Source organism: Pomacea canaliculata, linkage group LG1 (assembly GCF_003073045.1).
Source record: "Pomacea canaliculata isolate SZHN2017 linkage group LG1, ASM307304v1, whole genome shotgun sequence".
NCBI lineage: Eukaryota > Metazoa > Mollusca > Gastropoda > Architaenioglossa > Ampullariidae > Pomacea > Pomacea canaliculata.
The window spans coordinates 6,261,091-6,282,371 of record NC_037590.1 but is presented as its reverse complement, the minus strand read 5'-3'; the positions used below and the strand labels follow the sequence as shown (position 1 = coordinate 6,282,371).

Sequence of the window (21,281 nt, the reverse complement as noted above, 5' to 3'; positions counted from 1 at the left end):
CAAGCACGTGGATTGGCCAAGAAGGAAAAAAGAAGACAACTTCCGGTAGAATTACCCCGCGAAAGTTTGTCTGCAAGATGGCGGTGTTCGTGTGTATGTTTTGAAATATGGAGTACGTCTTCCGTTCCTGGATAGTTCGCAGGACGATTTACATATAATTTTTAAAACAGCAGGTAAACAGTTTAATGTTTTGAGTTATTGTTTCCTCATTCTTTTGTGGGCAGGGAAGATGTATTGGCAGGAATTTATGCACGAGATCACTGACGACCTATAAAGTAAAACTAAGTAACACCTGTTTTCAGTTTGAACAAATTTATTGCTTTGCCATAATCGTACTGTTGGCACGGTTTTAGTGACGATGATCGTGAAACAGAGTTAGAAATCAAACGTTGTCTTCTTTTTGTCTCAACAGCTAAGATAGATTTCTAGGCTTACAGTAATTTATGCCATATTTTAATATTTTAGTCTGTGTGATAACAACACTATGAATATATGATTGATTGCATAACAAATATTAGCACAAGTGTGTTTAAGGGAAGAAAATGAAAGACAGGTGTGTGATCTGAAGCATTGCTAATAATGTATCAAAGACAATTTTGCAGCGAAGTAAACGGCTAGAAGGAATAGAATAGTGCTTTCGGAATGTTCGAAAATTCGGTTTGAATGAACTAAAAACACGGTTAGCATTCGCTCTAGTGTCAGATGAATGTGACATTCGTATATATTGCAGTCTTTAATGTGCAGTGTAAAATGCTAAAATCAAAGTTCTTGCACATTTTGTGGATATCATACTGCAGTGTTAAATGGCAATATTAAACTGCAAGTGTCAACGTTATACCCTCCTTTTATTTATTTAGAAGAAAAGGGACATCATGCTACCTCCCAAGAGATATAGTGGAGAATTTAAGTACCTGGGCTTCAGAAGCAACAGTAATGATTGGAAAAGGGGCTTTATTGTCTTGGAAGAATCAGAAGGAATTCTGTACTTGAAGACACATTTGGATGCAAATCCACAAAGGGTCTACAAGCAGTCTGAGGTAAATAATCACACACACGCACAAAACAAACAAGCAAAATCAGGGTTAGGGTTTATTTGCCTTTGTGCTAATTATCATTTTTATGTCTTTCTTTAATTTTTTAAGTATAATATATTAAATATAATAAATCAGTATTATCCTATCAGCAATAGAAATTATACACACATTCAGTGATAGGGGTGAAGCAACCTTTATGACAATGACAATGACCAACTTTATTTGTCCCAGTAGGCATTTTGAACATGGGAAGGTGTTCTAGTCCCAAAAATGAAAGTTAAAAAATTGTTACAAGATGCAGCATTAAAAAAGGTGTCAGCAAGTGGAAAATATGAGCAAATGAGAAAGATATGGGCAAATGACAATAATATAAATATACTTAAGTCAAGGCCATTCATATGCACACCTACAATATCACATACACACACCACTGACAATTCATCTGAGATTGAGCAGCTGGACTTCAGATGGCACAAATGATTTCAGGTGCCTATTGCTTTTACATATAGACATGGCATAACATTTACCTGAGCTTAGTAATACAAATTCTCTTGTAAGTACATGTTCAGGTATTGACTAAATGCGGGAAGCTTTCCTTACTATTTGTTGGTCACAGAAAGAAACTAAGTCCCATTGTCTGATACCAATTATCTTAGAACAGGTGTGGACAATACTGTTTAGAGTATTCCTATCATGGACAGAGAGATTGTGAAACTAGCATACAAATGAAAAAGATAAAAGACTCAATAAATGACTGGTAGAAATAGCCTAAGATTGCTTGACTAACTGAAAAATTATTTAGCTTACGCAGAAGGTAAATTCTTTGTTGGCCATGTTTAATAATGTGTTTTTGTGTTTAAATGGCAATTAAAAACAGTCCCCAAGTATCTGAAAGAGTTAACAGTTTTAACAGGTTTACTGTGTATCATACTGGGCTCAACAAAATCTTTAATTCTCCTAAAGTCTATATTTATTTCTTTTGTTTAGCTAATATGTTTCAGTTACAAAACAATGCCATTTTGTATGATGCATTTGTAATACATCTGTATTACTATAACTGTATAAACAGTTACAGTAAGTATATCTCTTGCTTAATATGAAGAAGCAAAAGAAATATTGAAATAGATGAAATTGAAAAGACAAGAGAATGAGAATATTTCCTCATGTCCATGTAAAGTATAAAATTAACCAAAAGGTGGAACCTGACCTAAATTGGTTATTTATTAGGGTCATTTATGCAGAACAAAAATCATTATTTAATTTTACAAATGTTGTTCTATTTTTTCCCCCCAGATCAGTGTTGAAAATGTCAAAGAATGCAGCTTAAAATCATCTCGAGTCATCATTGGCTTTAAATCAGACCTAATCTTGCATTTTCGGCAGTCGATTAGTGATCCAAACAGATTGGAAGATGACGTTAACAGGATTCTTCACAGTCTCTCGGGTAATCCTCTTTTTGAAAAACTGTTTTTCAGTGGAAAGCATTATATCACTAGTATTTTGTCCAAGTTTGATGAAAACAGTGGTCTTCTGACTTATGAAATCGTTTATCGTTTCATTGCCCTAGAATGAAAAAAATTACTTGATTTCCAGTTGTTAATGCTCTGTGATAGGTTTGAGTACTTTCTTATTTGTCCAGCAACTGCATTTTGACATTATGCACAAAAATGCTTATGCTTTGTATCATGTGTAGTCTGGCCATCGGGCAAGAAAAGGTTGGGCACCACTAATTTAGATTTACTTCTTTTTCATGTCTCCACAGCTAATGGCAAGCTGTTGGGAAGAAATCGTGCTGAAGTTGGGTGCTCTATGCCCCCTCCCCAAAACAGAATCCATCAGAGTCCCAGTCATGTGCGCAGTCACTCACATGATAAAGAAGCTAAATCTCTTTCGGATCAGCGTGTTCCTGTGAGCATTCCAACACCTGACAGCAGTCCAGGAACCTCTCCTTTGCGGTTTACAAGGTAAGTCATCCTCGCAGTCTTGGCATAGGCCGCAGTTATAGATGTCTTTAAACATTTCTAGAGTGCTGCTCATTTGTTCAGACTGCAAAAATTTAAATCATGACTTGACACACATTTTTCATTAGATTTAGATAAAGTCTATTTTTTTAAAATATAGTAGAAGATTTAATGAGGTTGGTCTTATATTAGCAAAATAAACCTACTCGAAATTTAATCATTTTTAAATTTGATGTCAGAAGAAGTGAGAACAGGATTGCACTAGAGAGAGAGAAAAAAAATGAGGGAAAAGGAAAGAAAGATCAACCAACAGTGAAGAAAATCTTTGACAACCCTGTGCAATTTGTATTTTCTGTGATACCCAGTTGTATTTATTGACTTATTTCTTTAAGTATGCTTTTATTTCATGCCTAAATGCACTCTAAAGGTTTTGTTTGTTTATTCACACTTTCTATACACCAAGGGATGATGTGCTGCATAACATATCTTGCTCTATTCAGCCAACAGTATTTTCAAAAATGTTTACAATGAGTTAAAAAAAGAAAGAATTAAAAGTGGGATTACAAAGGTATAGCTTAATACAAAAGCGTTGCTGAGATCACAAGCGACAAGGGTTTCATTTTTTTTTTTAAGTTGGTTTCTTATTTATTTATTTTTATTTTATTTTATTTTTTTTGCAGATTTCTATTTATGTGTAATCTGCAGTTACTTATCCAGTAAAGGGAGACATTAGTAACACTAGCTTGTTAACATATATGTGGATGTGATTTCTTTAGGTACACATTAAAACATGTCCTGTTGCACATTAGTTTCTTCATAAATATTCATGTTGTAAAGTTTTTGTTTTCAACAAACTTATTTTCAGTATGAAGGAGAATAGAAGGTCATGCCAGGAAAAATCTCAAAAACTTGATGAAGAAAGCAAGGAGAATCAATTCAGGTATGAGTTCATCTTTAAACTTTTAAGTCTAAAATAAGCGAGAGAAACATTTTTTTAACATATTATCTACCATAATTCTAGACCTGCCACATAATGTTTAACACATCTTGTTGCACAGGAAGGCACGTGATGGTAATAGATGTCTTGAAGATAATAATAGTGCATATGTAAACACTGATTAATATTTTAAATAGGTGATGTCATTATCTATTTAAATTTAATGTTAAAGTGACAGATTACTAATATATATATATACTTTATCGTTGCTTTTGTTTTTTCCTCTTTCCTGCATCATGTTTACTTTTGGAGAAAAAGAAGAAACTCCTATACACTTCTATACTTTTCTTTAAACAAGTCTAAAATATTTGATGAAAATCTTAGTTTGAGCATCAAAAGTGATGTTTTCAGGGGACCTATAAGTACAGAAACAGACAGGCAAGGCAAGAAAGCAGAAAGATTGCCATTGCAGGTGTCAAGTTCCAGTTTTTATGGAAGTACTACTGCTTCTTTACATACAACTTTTAAAAAAATTGCAAGGTGAGTCATAGGATTTAAACTTAGAATAAGAGACAAATAAAAAAATGGTTATAGGAAACCCTCTATTTTTGGCCTGGGAGATATATATATATCACTAAAAAATGTGTCAGAACAGAATTTTGTCCTGTGTACAGATACTTGCATGCATTCAGTTTGTTCACTCTTTAATTTACATGAGAAAGTTTTTTCTTTATTTACAGGAGAACTCCTAATCTAATAAATTCCTCTCCAAGTCCAGCACCATTTTCAGAAAACAAAACCCAGCTTGGTGCTAATGTTACTTATTCTTGGAACAAGCCTAATCTGTCATCATACAGTAGCAAAGAGAACACACCTGAACTTCATGGGTAAGGTGCCACAGTGCATACTTTTCCATGAAACTAATTCTCTGCCCTGAATACAAAAATGTTGCAGTGTCAAGAAAGTACCCATGATGCTTAAAAACTGAAATACGTTAGATAAAGCTACTGGGTATTGTTTTTATTTGTTAAAACACTAAAAGGACATCAACTTCAGTTTCAGTCGAGATCAACTCCATTTAATTTCAGTGGTTACTGTTGATAATAAATTCCAGTATCCTGAAACAGTATTTTTCTGTTCTTCTTGCTTATAATAGAGATGTCACTTTATGTCTTTTTTGCAGATGTGTGGTGGTGTTCAATGCTGTCTTTTTATTTGGCTGTTAACTGTGTCTGTGTTTGTCCAAACAGATTTGCCAACATTGGAAATACTTGCTACATGAATGCTATCCTACAGTCTTTATTCAGCCTAGACACTTTTGCTACTGACCTCACAGCTTCATGCAGAGCCCACAACCGAGTTCTCTTCAACGGATCTCTTGCAGTGTAAGGCTGTTTAAAGTGGGGTTTTTTCCCCTCATATTTTGGGTTAGCTATTTTTGAGAGAGTATGTTAAAATTATTTTATATTCTCCATATTATTCTTCTTTTATGTTCTCCTTGCCTTGGAAATCATACTAAAAGAGGGTTATTTAGTAAGATGCAACCTGTGTCAAAATTAGGCTTAATTCGGCTTTTGGTCTATCTGCTTTAGTGCCATGACCAAGCTTTTGTACGGCCGAAGAAAGCCACAGTTGGTTGAGATGCAGAAAACAGAGCTGCTGCGAAATGTCAAGAGGGCAATATCATCCACAGCAAAGCGCTTCTCAGGCAGCCAGCAGCATGTAAGCCTTTGTTTAGTTTGCCAAAAGATTTTTAACTTATGGTTTACATCAAAACTTTTTATTTTTCTTTTCCTTGTACTTTACCAGATGACATTACTATATAGAGACCACCCTGGAAGCTAACTTTCAAGGTCCGCCATCAACCATATTTTCGCTTTTAAATATAAAACTTTAACCATCAGAGTTAAAGTTTTAACTTAATTCATAGCCTTTGTTTAATTGTGGTCTTTGCAGGGACCACAACACACTTTTTTAACACACTACTTTTATATTATTTTCCCTTTTTAGTCAGGTCATTTTGTTTAGTGGTTGTAATATTGTATCACCTTCAGGTCTTGTTTTTTTTTTTTTGTTTTTTTTTTTTGACATTTAAAAAATGTGACTTTCTCATTATTATGTAACCTTAGTTGATAGTATGGTATAAAGCACAAACAGCAAGCCCAGATATCTTTTTCTATTGTAAATGTTTTTCACAAAGGGATAAAAAATGCATCAATGTTGCTCGTAACAAAGTAGAAATTTACTGTCTTAAAAATATTGTTGAACATTTATATTCCCTAGTTAGGAATTTACATTTTTTTATATTTGTCTTTTATCTGTTATCAGTGTTGTTATTTATTCTTCCATCATTGACATGTTGTTTGCTTGTTCTTCTGTCCCTTGTATTTGCTTATGTCTTATTCTTGTTCTTAAGCACTAAGAGGATGCTCCTTGTGAGTGTGAGCATGTGTTATATAAATTTTGCATTTAATAATATTATTATGTATAAATCAAAAACTTTCTTTAAAAATATTCAATAGAGCATAAAACTCAAGAAAAAAAATTAAATGTTATAAATATGTACTCATCATATTGTGATTTCATCATTATCAGGATGCACATGAGTTCCTTGGTCAGGTGCTTGATCAGCTAAAAGAAGAAATGATTAAGGCCTCCAAAACATCAGATGTAAATGGCGACTGTCATCTTGCTATTAATATGGCAGACACAGCCAGTGTAACACCTACTGCTACACCAGTGAAAGACAAAACATCACCACCAAACAACAGACGCGATGCTGCTGAGACCCCAGAATCAGTCATTAAAAAACATCCAAACCTTCTGATAGCCAACCCTACTTTGGCCAACTTTGAGTTTGAAGTTGTTCATAGTATTGAATGTCTAAGGTGAGACTAAGATGCATTGTCTGTCTTATTCCCTTATGGGGCCCTAGTTATGAAATAGGGGAAATTCGTTACCCTGGGGCAACATCGGAAACTTGAAGACAAGTGCTTTGTTTCCAAAGTTATAAAGTGGTATCCAGATCTCGCATTTGTTGGTTTACTCCTGGAACTGTAGTTATAAAGCAGTGACAAAGGTGTTGTAAGAAAAAGAAACATGAAGTAGTGTCTCTGGGTCTGAACATTGCTTTATAACTTCAGAAACAAGACACTGTTCCTTTTCACCATTTTATCCTGGGAAAACAACTTACTCTCACTTCATAAATAGTGCCCTTGTAATGTGGGGTTGTTTTTTTTTTGTTGTTTTTTGTAGAGGGTTGGATCTTGGTGTAAATTTTTACTTGTTTGTCAGTAGTCAAGCGGCAGAGTAGGAGAACATATTATTCCTCACTCTACTGCCAAATGTTTTGCACCGTTTCTGGCATTCAAATTGCTACCATACACATTTTTTATTACACTCACTGATGATATTAAGTAGTCATTTCACATCTTTTTTTTCTGATTTCACAGTTGTGAAGAGGTTGTACATAAAGCTGAGCAGTTTAATGATTTATCAGTCGATATACCATCTAGTTGGTGAGTATTCTTTCTCATTTATTACTGAATAGCTGCATAAGTATTTTCTAATATTTTCTCTCACTCACACAAAGACGCACATACAACGAAGAGAAAAGTTATAGTTTGTAACTATATAAGCACAATGTCCAATTTCCAAATCAAGAACTTAGAAAAATATTCAGTTTCTATCCTATCATCAGAAATCTCTTATCAACCATACAATCTGTGTGGTTAGTACCACCTCCAACTTAACACCAGACTAACCCAACAACCACCAAAATACCTCTACAGTACTTCCCCCAAGCCAAGTTTAAGTGTCACCCTTAAAGTGAATTTTAAGCAAAATACCTAAAACTGACAACAGTGAATAAACTCTTCAGTTTCTTATAAAGATTTGTACATGCACATCTTCAGCTTTTAATGATCGCATTATCATTCTTTTACCAGCTTTAGATTTTCAATTGTATTCTGTGTCAGTCGAGAGTAATTTCAGTACTTCAAACACTTTTTATAAAATTTATTTTGATGAAAGGTTAACTTTCTTTTGGCTAATCCACATGACTGTTTCAGTGTTTCTGGGGCTCAAATATCACTTCAGGATGCACTCAGCGTCTTCTTCCAGAAAGAAACAATAGAGTATACGTGTGAAAAATGTGGACACAAAAAGGCAGATGTGTCTCACAAATTTAGTAAGGTGCCAAGGTAGGCAAGTTTCCTGTTAAATATTCTAATTTTTGTCAGGGGCATTATTGTTTTTGACTCAATTTTCAACATTTGGAAAGAAGATACTTATTGTTACATTTTCTTCTTAGTTTTAAAAGATATCTGCACAAAGAGTGTTGCATAAAAGATCACACAAATGTAGCCAGATATTTGATAGTGTGAGTGGTTAAAGATCTTTTAGGTACCTGCATAGGGGGGATTTTGGTGCCCCATACCTAAGGAAAAAAATGCTACTTACATAATTTGTTTTTTATTTTCTCCTGGAAGTTTAAAATTATAAAAATTGCTTGAAGTTGCCTTAAGCTTTAGGTAAATGCTTTGATTAAGTACCACATTAAGCCAAATGTTTAGGATCTTGACCTTTGTTGATGCAGAGTGCTGATACTTCATCTGAAGCGCTACACATATGATGCTGGCATGTCACAAAATAGCAAAATGCGACAGCAGATACACATCCCTCAGTTCATATCCTTGTGGGATCACTGTGACCAGACCACTCAACCACACATGCCCTTTGCCTGTGTGACAACTAGCAGGTTGCTTATTCATTTTGATTTGATTCTGATTGGTATGGTCACGATCACCATGGTTATTGTTATCATCGCCATCATCATCATCATCATCATCATCATCATCACCAATCAGTCATCAACAATATGACTTTTCTACAAACAAATACAAATGGTATCTTTGCTAATACCATCACCATTAACATAAATACCTTTCCTATATTTGTCCTAAGAAAATGAGGGTATCTCGTCACGGTTGGTGACCTATGTCAACATCCAATCAGCATTTAGCAGCTTTCTTACTAGGGAGCACGGGGGAGAGGGGAAGCTTATGTGCATGGCTTGGTTTGTAGGATTCTTTCATTGTGGGCATCTTCTATGAGCTTAACAATTTCAGCTTCCTTAACATCGAGAGAGATCAATTTAAAATCAAAGAGAAATTCTGAGCCACTTTCACTGTTATCTGCTCTTGCCAAAATAGTAATTTTTAGGTATTGGGTAGAGGAAACAAAGCAAATTGATGAAAGTGAAGCATGACTTAGTCTGCTTAACGTGTGAAAGTCTTGCACAGTCTGTCTGTGTCTGACTCTTCCACATTTAACTGCGTGCTGGCAAAGAGGACATTTGTCAGCTGCTACTATCAACACCTCTCTTCCCCAGTGAGGAGAAGTACACAGAAGGGGTGGAGCATTGTTTTCACTCATTTCAACCAAAGATGTGCAGTAGCTTCTTCATGAGCAGCATATTTATTGGTTAGCACAACTAAAATCCTAATTTAATAATTATATGGGCTTTTAATAAATAGAAAGCTTAAAACAACAATAACAATATACTTAAATGATATGGAGACAGGCTTATCTGATGCAAAGAAAATTCTTCTCTCTTTTGTGTGTATGTGGTTGATGGGGATGTAGAAGGGTCATTTGTCAAAGCTGTAACAAAAATTATTTCTTCTTTATTGTTCTCTCTCTATATATATATAGAGGATCTGGTAAGCATATCACAATGAAATTTAAAGACAATAGGCACGTTTCTGTTTCTCCAACGATTCATTCCTGTTACAAAATATTGTGTAACAGCTTAATGAATATTATTAATACATTTATTAAAATATGTCTTGTTCCCTCCTCCCACTGTTATTTTGGAATTAATGCCTGACAGTGCAGCACACATCTTTTACTTTACTTTTCTCCAAGCCTTGCAAAGAAGTTCGAGTTGCCACTGTAGGCAGTTGCTTTGCTTGTCGCAGGGACACTTATGCTCTCACTTTTATACCCACTATGTAATATCAGGATCCAGCTGATTAAGCATGTCGTTTGTGTGAAAATCCTAATACAAAACGTCAGCTGCATACTGTTGAGTTTGCTGTCAGCACAAAGTTCTGTCTTCATATATCATACAACATAGTTTTTAATCATTTGCTATCTGTAAGACATATAATATTAATTTTTCTCCTGCCATTTTAAGATTTACTGTTGCGGCAATTTATATCGTTTTCACTCTTTCTCTTTACACTGTCTTTATAAAAGCAGCTGAATAGCTCAACCCCACATCCACTTTACCCACCGACCCCCGCATACTGCCCTCGTACCTAGATTTAACACTTCCTTTTGTACATTTTCAGTTAATGTGATTCATTTATCTTAATTGTCATTTTCAACTTGTTTCCAGGAAGGAACATTTGATAGCTAGAAGGTTATTCTAGGTAGCTTTTATTTTATAAGTTAAAGCAATAAATTATGGCTTTCTTTTTACATTCAACATTTTTTAAATTTAAGTCAGAGCATTCTGAAGATAGACTTTACCTTGATGTGACTTTGTCATTTATTTTATGTTTACTTTTACTAACTGTCCACTTTTTATCGCTAAACGAAGAGTTTCTGTGACAAATGGTTTTGTTAATTCTTGTGCTTTTGTGTGTCTCAGTCCATCCAAGCTGTCATCAGACTCGAGCTATAAAAGGCGCAAGCCTCCACATCTGGCACAGTATGGGTCATTCTTGTCTAATAACTGAAATACAGTTATATATTACTGTGTATTAAAGGTTAAATTTAAAAATAAGATTTATTTGTTCTCTCTAAAGTGTTTTTGGTTTTTCCTGTTTCTGATCCCTTATTTCTATTTTTTTTTCTGCATCACTACCAACCATCTCTTCTTCAGATACAATTCAGAGTTTATCCATCCATAAAATGCAAGGGATTTTCAGACTGCCATTTTAAATTCTTGGGGGCTTACAGAACCCCCATATAAAATTACTGGAGATCTTATCACTTGCAAAGTACAGATGTATGTACATTTGTTAATATCATTGCAATCTTGCTTCTTGATATCAAGAAACTGTTTTAATTATTACTGTCATGTTTTATGCATGGTAAACTTTATCACTGACATTTGATTGCAAAGAATGACAAAATAGCAGCTTCCACATGTCTGGTTTATTTACAAAATATCGTAAAAAGATCGTAGATCTAAACTATTTTACATCTTCAGATTCCTGATGCCAAATTTTTTTTTTTGAAGACTGTCTTGGCAAATCTACTTTATGGGATTTGGCTTTCTCTTACATGATAGGAAACGCTACAGCTGTTCTTTTTGGCCAAAAATGTTAAGCACAAAATAGAGGTTATGCTTCTTATTCAGGTCTTCAATTTAGGTTAAAGTAAAATAATAATGGAACTACAAATGAAAGATTTTGTTATGTGCTCCCCATAATTTTATCAGGATCTTTTAAGTACCTTTAGACATGTTTGCCTTAGCCAGTATATTGCCTTGCTTGTCTTTTAAAATGCTTTAATTATTTAAAAAGTTTTTTTTCTTATTTAAATTGTGTCAGCCATTGACTGTTAAATGTGCATTATACCCAACCAGTTATTTTCATTTGCAATTGCTGTTTAAATCTTTTTTTATCAGATGCATCGAGCAAAGGTTAAAAGCAAAAAGTGACCCCAAATCTTCAGTCATTTCAAAGGATCAGATTTTTTTTGTTTTTGACAAGTATAAAATATAATCTGTCTTAAGCCAAGTTTTGCTTTAAACTCAATTTTAGTCAAAGAAATTGCATAGTATTTTAATTGTTTACAGAAGCGTTGATGAGCAGCCAAATCTGAAAGTGCGTCGTCTTTTTGGTGATGAACCAAACAGCAGGCATTGTAGTTTGGCTGGAGACGAGCAACAAACCAAGAGTCTAGCCAGTCATGACAAGAAAGGACTTGAACATAACAACTTTGTAAGCCAGGTTAATACAAATGTGTGAGAAGTGTATTTCACCATGAAAGATGCTTGTGAATATTACCAGGAAAGAGCTGTAGCTCATGTAACAGAATGTTCACTTTTTGTTTCGTGGAACTTTAAAAATATGATTTTTTTTTTTAGTTAGTAACTCTAGACTAATGGGTAAAACAATTTTTAAAAGACACCATTTGACAGTTAATTGTATAATGAAATGTGCAGATTGACTTGCTAGATGAGGAAGAGAAACAACTGAAGCAGGCTTTGGCCCTGAGTCTCAAGGAGGTCAGCCCTCTAGGCTTTGACCACAGCTACACCACTGGCAGCATCAATGTTGAAGAGGATGCCAACAACAATGCTGCCTGGAATACAGTTCATGCTGAGATGGACACAACTGCAGGTAACTTAGCACTGAATTGTTATTCTCTTATCATGCCTAATGTAATGGGAGCTTTATATTATGATTGGAGTTTACAACTGTGGTAAGGCTTTTCACGTAGCAGGTCCTGAAGAAAAAACATGTATGAAAAAGATAATCTGTCAGACCATGTGTAAAGTTTTTTTTTTAAAACATATATATATATGCACCTCATGTAGTTCTCACCCTTATCCTCATGGCTTTCGGATTTATTTTCTCTTATCATTAGCCCCTCCCTAAGCAGAAAGTGGCCAATTAAATATTGTATGTCTTGAAGCTATTGTCAATTCGCTGTTTTTGAACACACTAAACAAAGAAGAGAACATATGGCTAAGTAGAATGTTTGGGGTTTTTTTTATAATTATTTTGTTTCTGTAGGTTCTTGACAGAAGAATTTTAATTTTGTGCATTGGTACCTCTTTTTGCCTAAATGTTTCCTGCACTTTTCAAATCAGTTCACTTGCCCTATTTCACATGGATTTGCTACAGTAAATTTCATGTACTTTTTAAAATGATTTGTATTTGTAATCTTGATGTAGATCATGGATTTTTTTTTTCATCTGATTATTCAAAGGGTTTTGAAGGTTATATCAAAAGTGTGGAGTGCCTCTGGCTTTGAGCCACATTCAGGGGAGAAAATCTCAAACTGTCAAATGTGAAGGCTTGACTAAAGCTGTCTTCATTGAATAATAAAAAATAATATTTTGTTTTGAATTTATGGTTGCTAGTCAGTAAATAAATAATTGTTCCAATTATACTATGCTGGCTGTGGTGACAGAAAGAAGTGTATGTTTTATTTGTCCAGATATTGCAGAATCAGATCTGGAGAAGATGACACTGGATCAGCAAATTGCAATAGCAATCAATCGAAGTCTTGCTTCACCTTCCTCATGCATAAATGTAGTCTCCCCCTCAGAACACTTCACCCCCTCCTCATCACCACCGCTGTCTGCTCAAGCACCTCAGGAATGCTTGGTTTCTCAAGATAAATTGTATACAAGGAAGTCAAAAGACTGCAGCAAGAATTACATTCAGGCCCTCAATCCTAAAGACACCCAGATATCTTCTCTTTTGCTGTCACAAAGGCAAAAGAGCACCGAAAACATCAGGGAGGGATCTCAGGAAACAGAGGAATTTGATGGAAGATTAACATACAAAACCAGCACGCCAAGCACTGCTAAATTGTTTGAATCAGACAAACCTAGAGACTCTACCAGGGACACTATACACAAAACTATTGTCTCAAAGGTCATTGATTCTGCCAAGTCAACAGGTGCTACAAAATCTCTGAGTGGCTCTAGTATTGAAGGAGGTCCGGATGATATTTTTTGGGATGCTGATGCTGAGTGGACTAACTCTGGATCACCGTCTAAAGAAGGATCAAGACTGAATGCTGGTGTGTTTCAAGGTCACAGAAGTGTTAATATTCAAGATGGTTTTTTGACTGGGACATCAGAAAACTCATCAAAGTTTAGTGAAAGTTCTGATGGCCATAAAGCTTCAGGGAGTGAAAATGTGGCAGAAGAAAACAATCAGGACAGACTTGACAAATCTCCATTGTCATCCAAATTGCCTTCAATAGCATGCTTCCGAGGTTCTTTGTTATCCATTCTTGATCAGACAGGAACATCTGCTGCAACCTTACAAAAGTCAGACGCAAACTCTAATAAAGCTTCAGATTGTAAAAATGTATGTCAATATCCTAGAGTAAAAAGACTAAAAAGTGAGGTGATTGAAAGTCGCTCAAGTTGGCCTTTGGAAAACCATATTCTTAAAGAGTCTGGTGCCTTGGAAGCAAGTGCAGTTTTGTCCACAGTTGAAGAAAAATCCAGTATGGATGGAAGACATTCTGATATTTCTTTAGAAAATGTTGCCTGCATTTCTAAGGTCAGAGAGGATAGGTCACACGATAGGAGAGAATGTTGTATGGTGGCTGGTGAACCACTCATTACAAATCATGAGGAGTCATCTGTACCAGGCTTCTTAGCTTCAGTGCAGAAGGGTAAGTCATATGTTAATTATAAATGTCCAGAACACTAAAATCATTTTTATTAATGTTAATAGATTCGTCCGCCATACTTTTATTTCTGTTCCCATTACATTGCATGCTTGAAATATAAAATGACAGTGGTTTATTGATTTAGAAAACATTTCAGATTTCTTTCATGATTGCTGAATAATTTGTACATTTTTGGTAAATTAATCCTTGTCAAATTTTTACATTCCACTGGTGCATATAGTGAGAAGACTAGTAAAATATCAGACCAGCCTTCAAATGTACATGATACAAATCAATTATGCATAGATAACAGCTTCAATACTTTTTTTTATGGTGGGGGGCTGGTTTTAAAACAGGAAGAACAAAGATACAGTCAAACAAAGAGAGTCCACCTATTACTCTATAGTAAGGTTTGTGTGGGTTTTTTTTCAATCTTTGTTTTTGAATAGCCAAGCAGAAAGAAGTCATGGAGGAGAAAGAGAATATTCTACCTCATGACAACAGCCTTCCATGTCAGACATTACAACTGGATAACAATCTGGAGGATAAGATTGCTGAGCATAAGGCCAAAGTTTCAGAAATGGAAGTAAGATTGCCCTACCTACCTCTTATGGTTTGACAATTGTTGCCAAAATGTTTGCAAAAGTCTGATTGTTCAAACGAACTTAAAGTGATGCTATGAAAAGTCGCCATGTTTTATTTTGTGTATTTGTTTAGAACTTGTAGATTTAGTTTATGACTTTATTGTGTCAGTGCAGTCACATTTTATGCACTTGTCTGTTATCAGAGAGGAATACTACCTTACACATACAGGCTAGTCAGTGTTGTTAATCATCTGGGAGATATGTCTGATTCAGGTAATAAGATTTTTGTACATTTATTTTATTCCTGTCTGTAATTACTTTATTGTGTGCATCAGTTTGGGTGCTAAGAACGTTGTGTTAGATTTGTAGGTGGTAATGCTTAGTGTATGCCTTGGTTGATGCTGACTGTGCACGTGGAGTTCTTGCAGCATGTTCAAGACTGATGGGGTTTTAATACTTGGTTGCTAATTCTCTTCAAGTGTAATCAACAGTGATTGATCTTTCTTAGGTTTTAATTTTACTTGTACAATCATCTTTCAGAATTAACAAAATGAATGAGCTGTTAAGTTTCCATAGCCCAGTCTGATTTAAATATTTACACAGGCTTATCTTCATTGTGTTGACAGTACGCTGTAAAATGTATTTTCTGTAACTGAAGTTCTGGATTATAATCGATGCTGTCATATTTAACCTTTGGGCTTATTTTTCTTTAGGACATTATGTTTGTGATGCCTTTGATATGAAGAAGCAGGCTTGGTTTAGTTATGATGACAGCAAGGTTAGCTGTACTACAGAGTCAGAGGTTTTAACCAGCAGGTCCAGAAGCGGCTACATTTTCTTCTACTTGAACAAGTAAGATTTTTTTAATTCCCCTATTTTTTAAATTTTAATATATACAGTGATACCTCGGTTCTCGAATATAATTCGTTCCGGGAGGACGGTCGAGAACCAAATTGTTCGAGAACCGAAGCAATGAAACCCAAAGGAAATAATGGAAACTGGATTAATTCGTTCCAAGCCCCAGAAAATGCCTATTTACTGGCCTAATTTGTATATAATATGTAGAAAAACATGAGTCTCAACAAGAAATAAGAAATAAAAGTGTATTTATTAAAACAAAAACAAAAAAAAAAAAAAAAAAAAAATCAAAAATGTACTGTACAGTACAGTAAATTGTGTTTCATTTACTGTACCTGTACCAAACTTTATGGCAGGAGGGAATGAATGTGGAGGGAGGAGGGAAGGGGGATGGTTATTGTCACTGATGACGCAAGCAAGGCGCGATGGGCCGAATGAACGCCATTCGGCTCAACTCGGCTCATCTCGGACGTTCGGATGTTCGAGTTCCAAATATTTGTTCGGATTCCAAGACAAAATTTTCTCGAATTTCCTGGTCGAATACCGATTTGGTCGAAAGTCAAGGCGTTCGAGAACCGAGGTATCACTGTATACTCATTTTACATGTTATATAATGTATATAATACACATGCTTGTACATAAACTGTTTTTAATTTAGCTTAGAGTTCATTAGAAAACTTTTTACTATTTCCTGGATGCTATGGTTCAGCTGGATACTTTAGACTTGCAGTTGTTCATGCTAGTTTTCATCGCTTTTTGTCCTGAAAAGCAAAATTTATAAAAGTGTGTACATGTAAAGGTTTGGGTTTCTGTCACCTACCTAAAGAAAACATGTTAAAGGCTATTTAGCTTTAACATGTCTCAGCATTTTTCCATGAGCTGTTCAAATCATTAGCATAAATGGAAAAAGAAAAGTGCCGTCCTTAAATTCTTTATTTAATATAGAAATTTGGATGGCACTGGCTAGCAGAATGATTACATTCATTTATATGCAACATATACAGTATTTTGTTCATTATCACACTTTGTAAATCTGTTTTAATTTAAGCTTTTTGTGGTCTTGCCCATCCAACATGCACTATCAAATCCCTCTCTCCATCTTTCACTTGCTCCCACATTGTCTTAGTGGACTATTTCATGCTTTTACAGCAGGGTAATTATTTTGTTGGGGTTTTTTTTTCAGGGATATCTATGAAGAATTCTTCAGCATGGGTACCAAGAGCAATGAACTTGCGCAGAAAAGATAATCTATTATAGTCTTGAAAGAGTACTATATGCTTTGCAGAAACATGCTGTCATATATGCAATTGGTGTGTGTTTGAAAAAGAGAATGAGATAGAAAAAGAGGAGTATGCTTGTGTTACCTGTAGTTTAAGAATGCTATACTGAAGGTGGATTGTCACAATATTGTATGCTGGAAAGAGAATACTTGTGGCATTGCAATATGTAAGAATATACAAAACTTCATATGATAAACTGCTTAATGAATGCTTTCATCTTCCATTAAGAAAGTCACTTATATGTCTCTCTTAAAACATATTTTGTTTTAACCTTTCCAATATCATATGAAGTTTATTAAATTATTCAAGGATATTTATTTGTTTTTGTAAATTATGAATACCATGTTATCTGTGTTTGCACAGACTTTTTACTGGTTTATTTCCAGTAGAATTGTAAGATTGTTTAAACTCTGGATATCATTCTTTTGTAGAACTTTTTTTTTTCTCCTCCCACACTTTGCTTTCCTTCTCTCTCTTGCTCAACCACACATGCATTGCATTGTCTTGTGGCATTTGTAATGTAAGTATCTATCTTAACCAGTATAATGCACGGTAATTTTATAACAAGGAAAGCAAATTTCCATTGCTAAAATATTGGCATTTCTCTGCGCTAATGGATGTATTTCTAAAGGTGCTTTAGCAGTGTCTTACAGATAACTTAAAATAATTGGTTCTTTAACAGCAATTACACAAATTACCTTAGCATACATGTTCTTGGTACTCTTATCTCCTTTATTTCTGTCCGGTATTGGTGAATAATAGCTTTTTTGGATTCATCAAATACCTCTGAACTTTACTGATAAAAAACACGATATCCTGGTCGAGAGCAAAATTTATAAACCAATAATAAACTTGACTTTCACTGGTTAAGTACCCAGATTAAACTAGAAACAAGACTTGTTTGACTAACCACTAACTGATTAGTCTGAATGAGTGCAGACAGGATTAATTTTCAGACTTATTTGCCTGCTTGGTCATTTCATCAGTTATGCCAGCTGGTGCATATCTGGATAAGCTTTGATGTATTTAGTGGGGAATAGTGGCATTTCAAGCAGAATTTTCTCTAAATAAGATTTTTTTTTAAAAAGTATTTCAGGGCTTCTTGCGCCCTTGCTTTTACTTTATGAGCGCCAGTTTGTTTTTCTAAGTTTCCATTGAAAGCATTGTTGTCTAAAGCTATCACCAGCAGGACGGCATAAATAGGTTTGTTGCTTGAGAAGGAAACATTGCCTGAGTTTATTTAACTAACTACCGTGACAGCATTAACTATTTTTAATTTTGTTAACCAGATGGTAAGCGAAAGAAACGGAGTGCATTGTACATAATGTATTTTTTTTCCTAAGACAACTAACAGTAAACACATGAACAAAAATCTAATTCCAGGCATGAACGCAACAAAGAACATTGTTCTTGTTCAGATTTATTTTAGAGTGAACATCACACTTTAGTGGCTTATCTTTATTGTGTTTAAAAAAGATTCTTGCTGATTGATAATGATTGAATAATTGAGTGCACAAGCAAGAGAGGGTATTTGTGTGGATGAAGGAGAGAAAATTATAGTTTATAGAAAACATTGTCTTAAGAAGTGCCATTTTTCCAGTAAAACCATGCAGATTTGGGGGCAACACTTTTCACACTGCCCATATTGCACACTGATTGCAAATTTCTTGACATTTTATTTGCAAATATTATAAAGATAAGTATTACTGTATGTAGTTAATAGCTGCACGATGATTTCTATATTGTTTTAAAAAACTGTTCTGTTTTGTTGTGCAATGAGGAATAAATAATACACTTTTGTCACACTTTTTATTGTGCTCCAGGAGTGTTATTCTAGATCCCACATTGAATTTATGTACACATATGTTTCAAACTGGAATAGTTGCCCTAGGTACTTTGCAGTTTGTCTTTTTTATAGATGTTGAAGAAAATAATGGGTCCTCTTGCTGTCCAGCAGTAAACTGTAAACTGCTCATTTCCAAAATAGGACCTTCTCTGTGACATATGTTTATAAGGCTGGACTAGCTTCCCATAATGTAGCCTTAGTTGCTGACAATCCCAACACTCTAATGGAGGCATCAAAAGGTCATTGGGTGACTTAATGTGGTTACTCAGCTGAAGACTATCCAGACATATTACTTTTTTTTTCTCCCATGTTGTAACTGTAGTTGTCCTTTTGCTTGAATGTGGATGGGTCAGGTTGTTTTCCTGGAGATAAAACTCTTTATGTTTATCACACATCCCAGACCTATAATGTCTGGCCTTAGTTTTGCACTTGCAGCTACCTTTATAAAGCTTGCTAGGAGATAAATTGGAAGACGTCCATGGCATGAACCAGTGTCATTTGATTGATCACATTGTAAACCTTTATCAAAAACCTAGAGACTTCTTTCATGGTCCCATTCCAAAGCAGTTAAAGCTGTAAAAATGTATTTACAGAATTTATCTGTTCTTTGTATGAAACAGATTTATAAAAGCGTCTCGTGTCTGATTTTAAGAAGGCAGGTTCTAAGCCGATACCTATTTTTTTTTTTTTTTTAGAACTTCCATAAAGATCACAAAGGGGACTGACGTAGCCATTTTGTAAAGCATACAACTTCTGAAAGAAGGACGTGTACTAACATCTTTGCTAGAAGATCCGCCGTCGAAATACTCGTAATTTAGGGAAATGAACTCTACACGCACGTGCATTAGGAGCACCTAATCGCGGGGAGAATGGTGATGGTAGACAACAACGAGGAATATCCCGGAAACAGGCTGAAAAATGTTAGCCGTTTGTCGTTTAATGGACAGCCTTTGATGCTGAGTAAAACAGACAGGAGGCTTGTAATTCGACTTGAAAAGAGATTTAACTGCTTTGTCGAGCAGTTTTGTTTTTTTTTTTCCTTTCTCTCTTTCTACCCCACTTCCGTGTCTGCTGGGGTAAGAGGGAGGTACTGTCTCCAGTCATTGGCTGAGCGCTCAAAACCGTCCTTGACCCAGCTGACAATAAAATCGGAGATAACGAGCTGCCAGCGATTTCAGTCCAAAAACAAAAAATGTAGCGCTCATTAGTCTCAGATTGTAGCTTCCTTTGTCGAGTACTTTGCTGTGTCCTTGTTAGAAGAAAAGCCTTGAAATACTGTTTTGTTGAAATGATTTTGTTTCACAACAAACGTTCTCTAAATATCTCATGATGCCAAGTACGAGTCCTTAGGTAAGAAGGAGGATAAGTTTGGGAATCGAGAATAAACAAATTAAAGACCTAGTGGGATGCTTTGTTTGTTTGTTTTGTAACGCCTGGGAAAAGACCGGTGGGAGATACTAAAATCCGGGCGAATACCCACTTTGTTCTCGAAATACACGGGGAAAAAATACACAGAAAAAATTGTTTTTGCCCTCACGTGACCTAAAGAACGCGATCCCAGCTTTCTCATTGGCTGTAGCTTTGACAACGTCAACGTATCCGTGTACAATGCTGACGTCGGTGTTGCTGACATTTTGTGCATGGCGATGCATGTACATGTAGGCGAATATCTCCAGAGTGGAAGGGAGCTAGCTATTCACTCTGATTTTGGGGGCTGGTATCTTGCACTAAGCTTTATCCTGTTACATTAGCTTCATTAAAAGAATCGTGACGTGGAACCATTCGGCTAGTCTTTTGCAATGTCTGGTAAAATTCCATGGAAAAATGCTGGCAGAGAGAATTAACCTGTCTGTACGTTTGTTCGATATTTCCAGTCAAAAAAAAAAAACAAAAACAAAAAAAAAAGTCAGGGAATTGAGACGGGACGAATCGGGAATAAAAAGCTTGACTGCACGTACAACTGGCATTCGGTTCCATTAACAATACCCTTTGAAACACGTTTTATCTTAAAAGGATGGGCTGTAATGATCGTGAGGATTTTGGCGATAAATATTGGTTTTTGTCGGTACTAAGAGGTTGATGTCATCAAGCAGCTGTAAACTTCTAAATCCAGCTGTGAAAACAATGCGAGAGCGAAGGACTGTACGTTGAGAAGGAGGGAAGAGAAGACTGTGTACTACTCAGGCAAAATTGAGAGCATAATATGTATCACGAATATTATACAATTAAGATGTATTTAACATCCAATTGGAGTGTTAGCTTCCATGGAGGTATTCGTATTTTTTATGTATTTCTGTTGGAGACGGCATCAACCAACCTGCATCCTTGTCTGGATCAGTCTGTACTGCAACAGCATATATCGATATATAGTGATCTTGGCGTTTGCCTCGTGTGGTCTAACGTG

General features: G+C 35.3%; 1 protein-coding gene across 3 annotated transcripts; it reads left to right on the top strand.

Annotated features, from left to right (window-relative positions):
* Nucleotides 1–44: 44 nt before the first annotated feature.
* Nucleotides 45–18,837, top strand: LOC112556098 (ubiquitin carboxyl-terminal hydrolase 37-like). Of its 3 annotated transcripts, none has more exons than XM_025224978.1 (21): nucleotides 45–173; nucleotides 858–1,037; nucleotides 2,328–2,478; nucleotides 2,797–2,998; nucleotides 3,861–3,935; nucleotides 4,344–4,472; nucleotides 4,673–4,819; nucleotides 5,183–5,317; nucleotides 5,525–5,654; nucleotides 6,528–6,820; nucleotides 7,385–7,450; nucleotides 8,003–8,134; nucleotides 8,530–8,691; nucleotides 10,591–10,650; nucleotides 11,746–11,890; nucleotides 12,115–12,292; nucleotides 13,116–14,312; nucleotides 14,759–14,895; nucleotides 15,097–15,166; nucleotides 15,607–15,745; nucleotides 16,935–18,837. In XM_025224978.1, the coding sequence occupies exons 2-21, from the start codon at nucleotides 873–875 to the stop codon at nucleotides 16,996–16,998; spliced, it is 3,777 nt and encodes a 1,258-aa protein (XP_025080763.1). In that variant the 5' UTR covers nucleotides 45–173; nucleotides 858–872; the 3' UTR covers nucleotides 16,999–18,837. The 3 variants fall into 3 exon arrangements, with proteins under 3 accessions (XP_025080763.1, XP_025080589.1, XP_025080677.1); XM_025224804.1 differs by having other exon boundaries at nucleotides 11,746–11,899; XM_025224892.1 differs by having other exon boundaries at nucleotides 73–173; nucleotides 861–1,037; nucleotides 11,746–11,899.
* The last annotated feature ends 2,444 nt before the right edge of the window (nucleotides 18,838–21,281 follow it).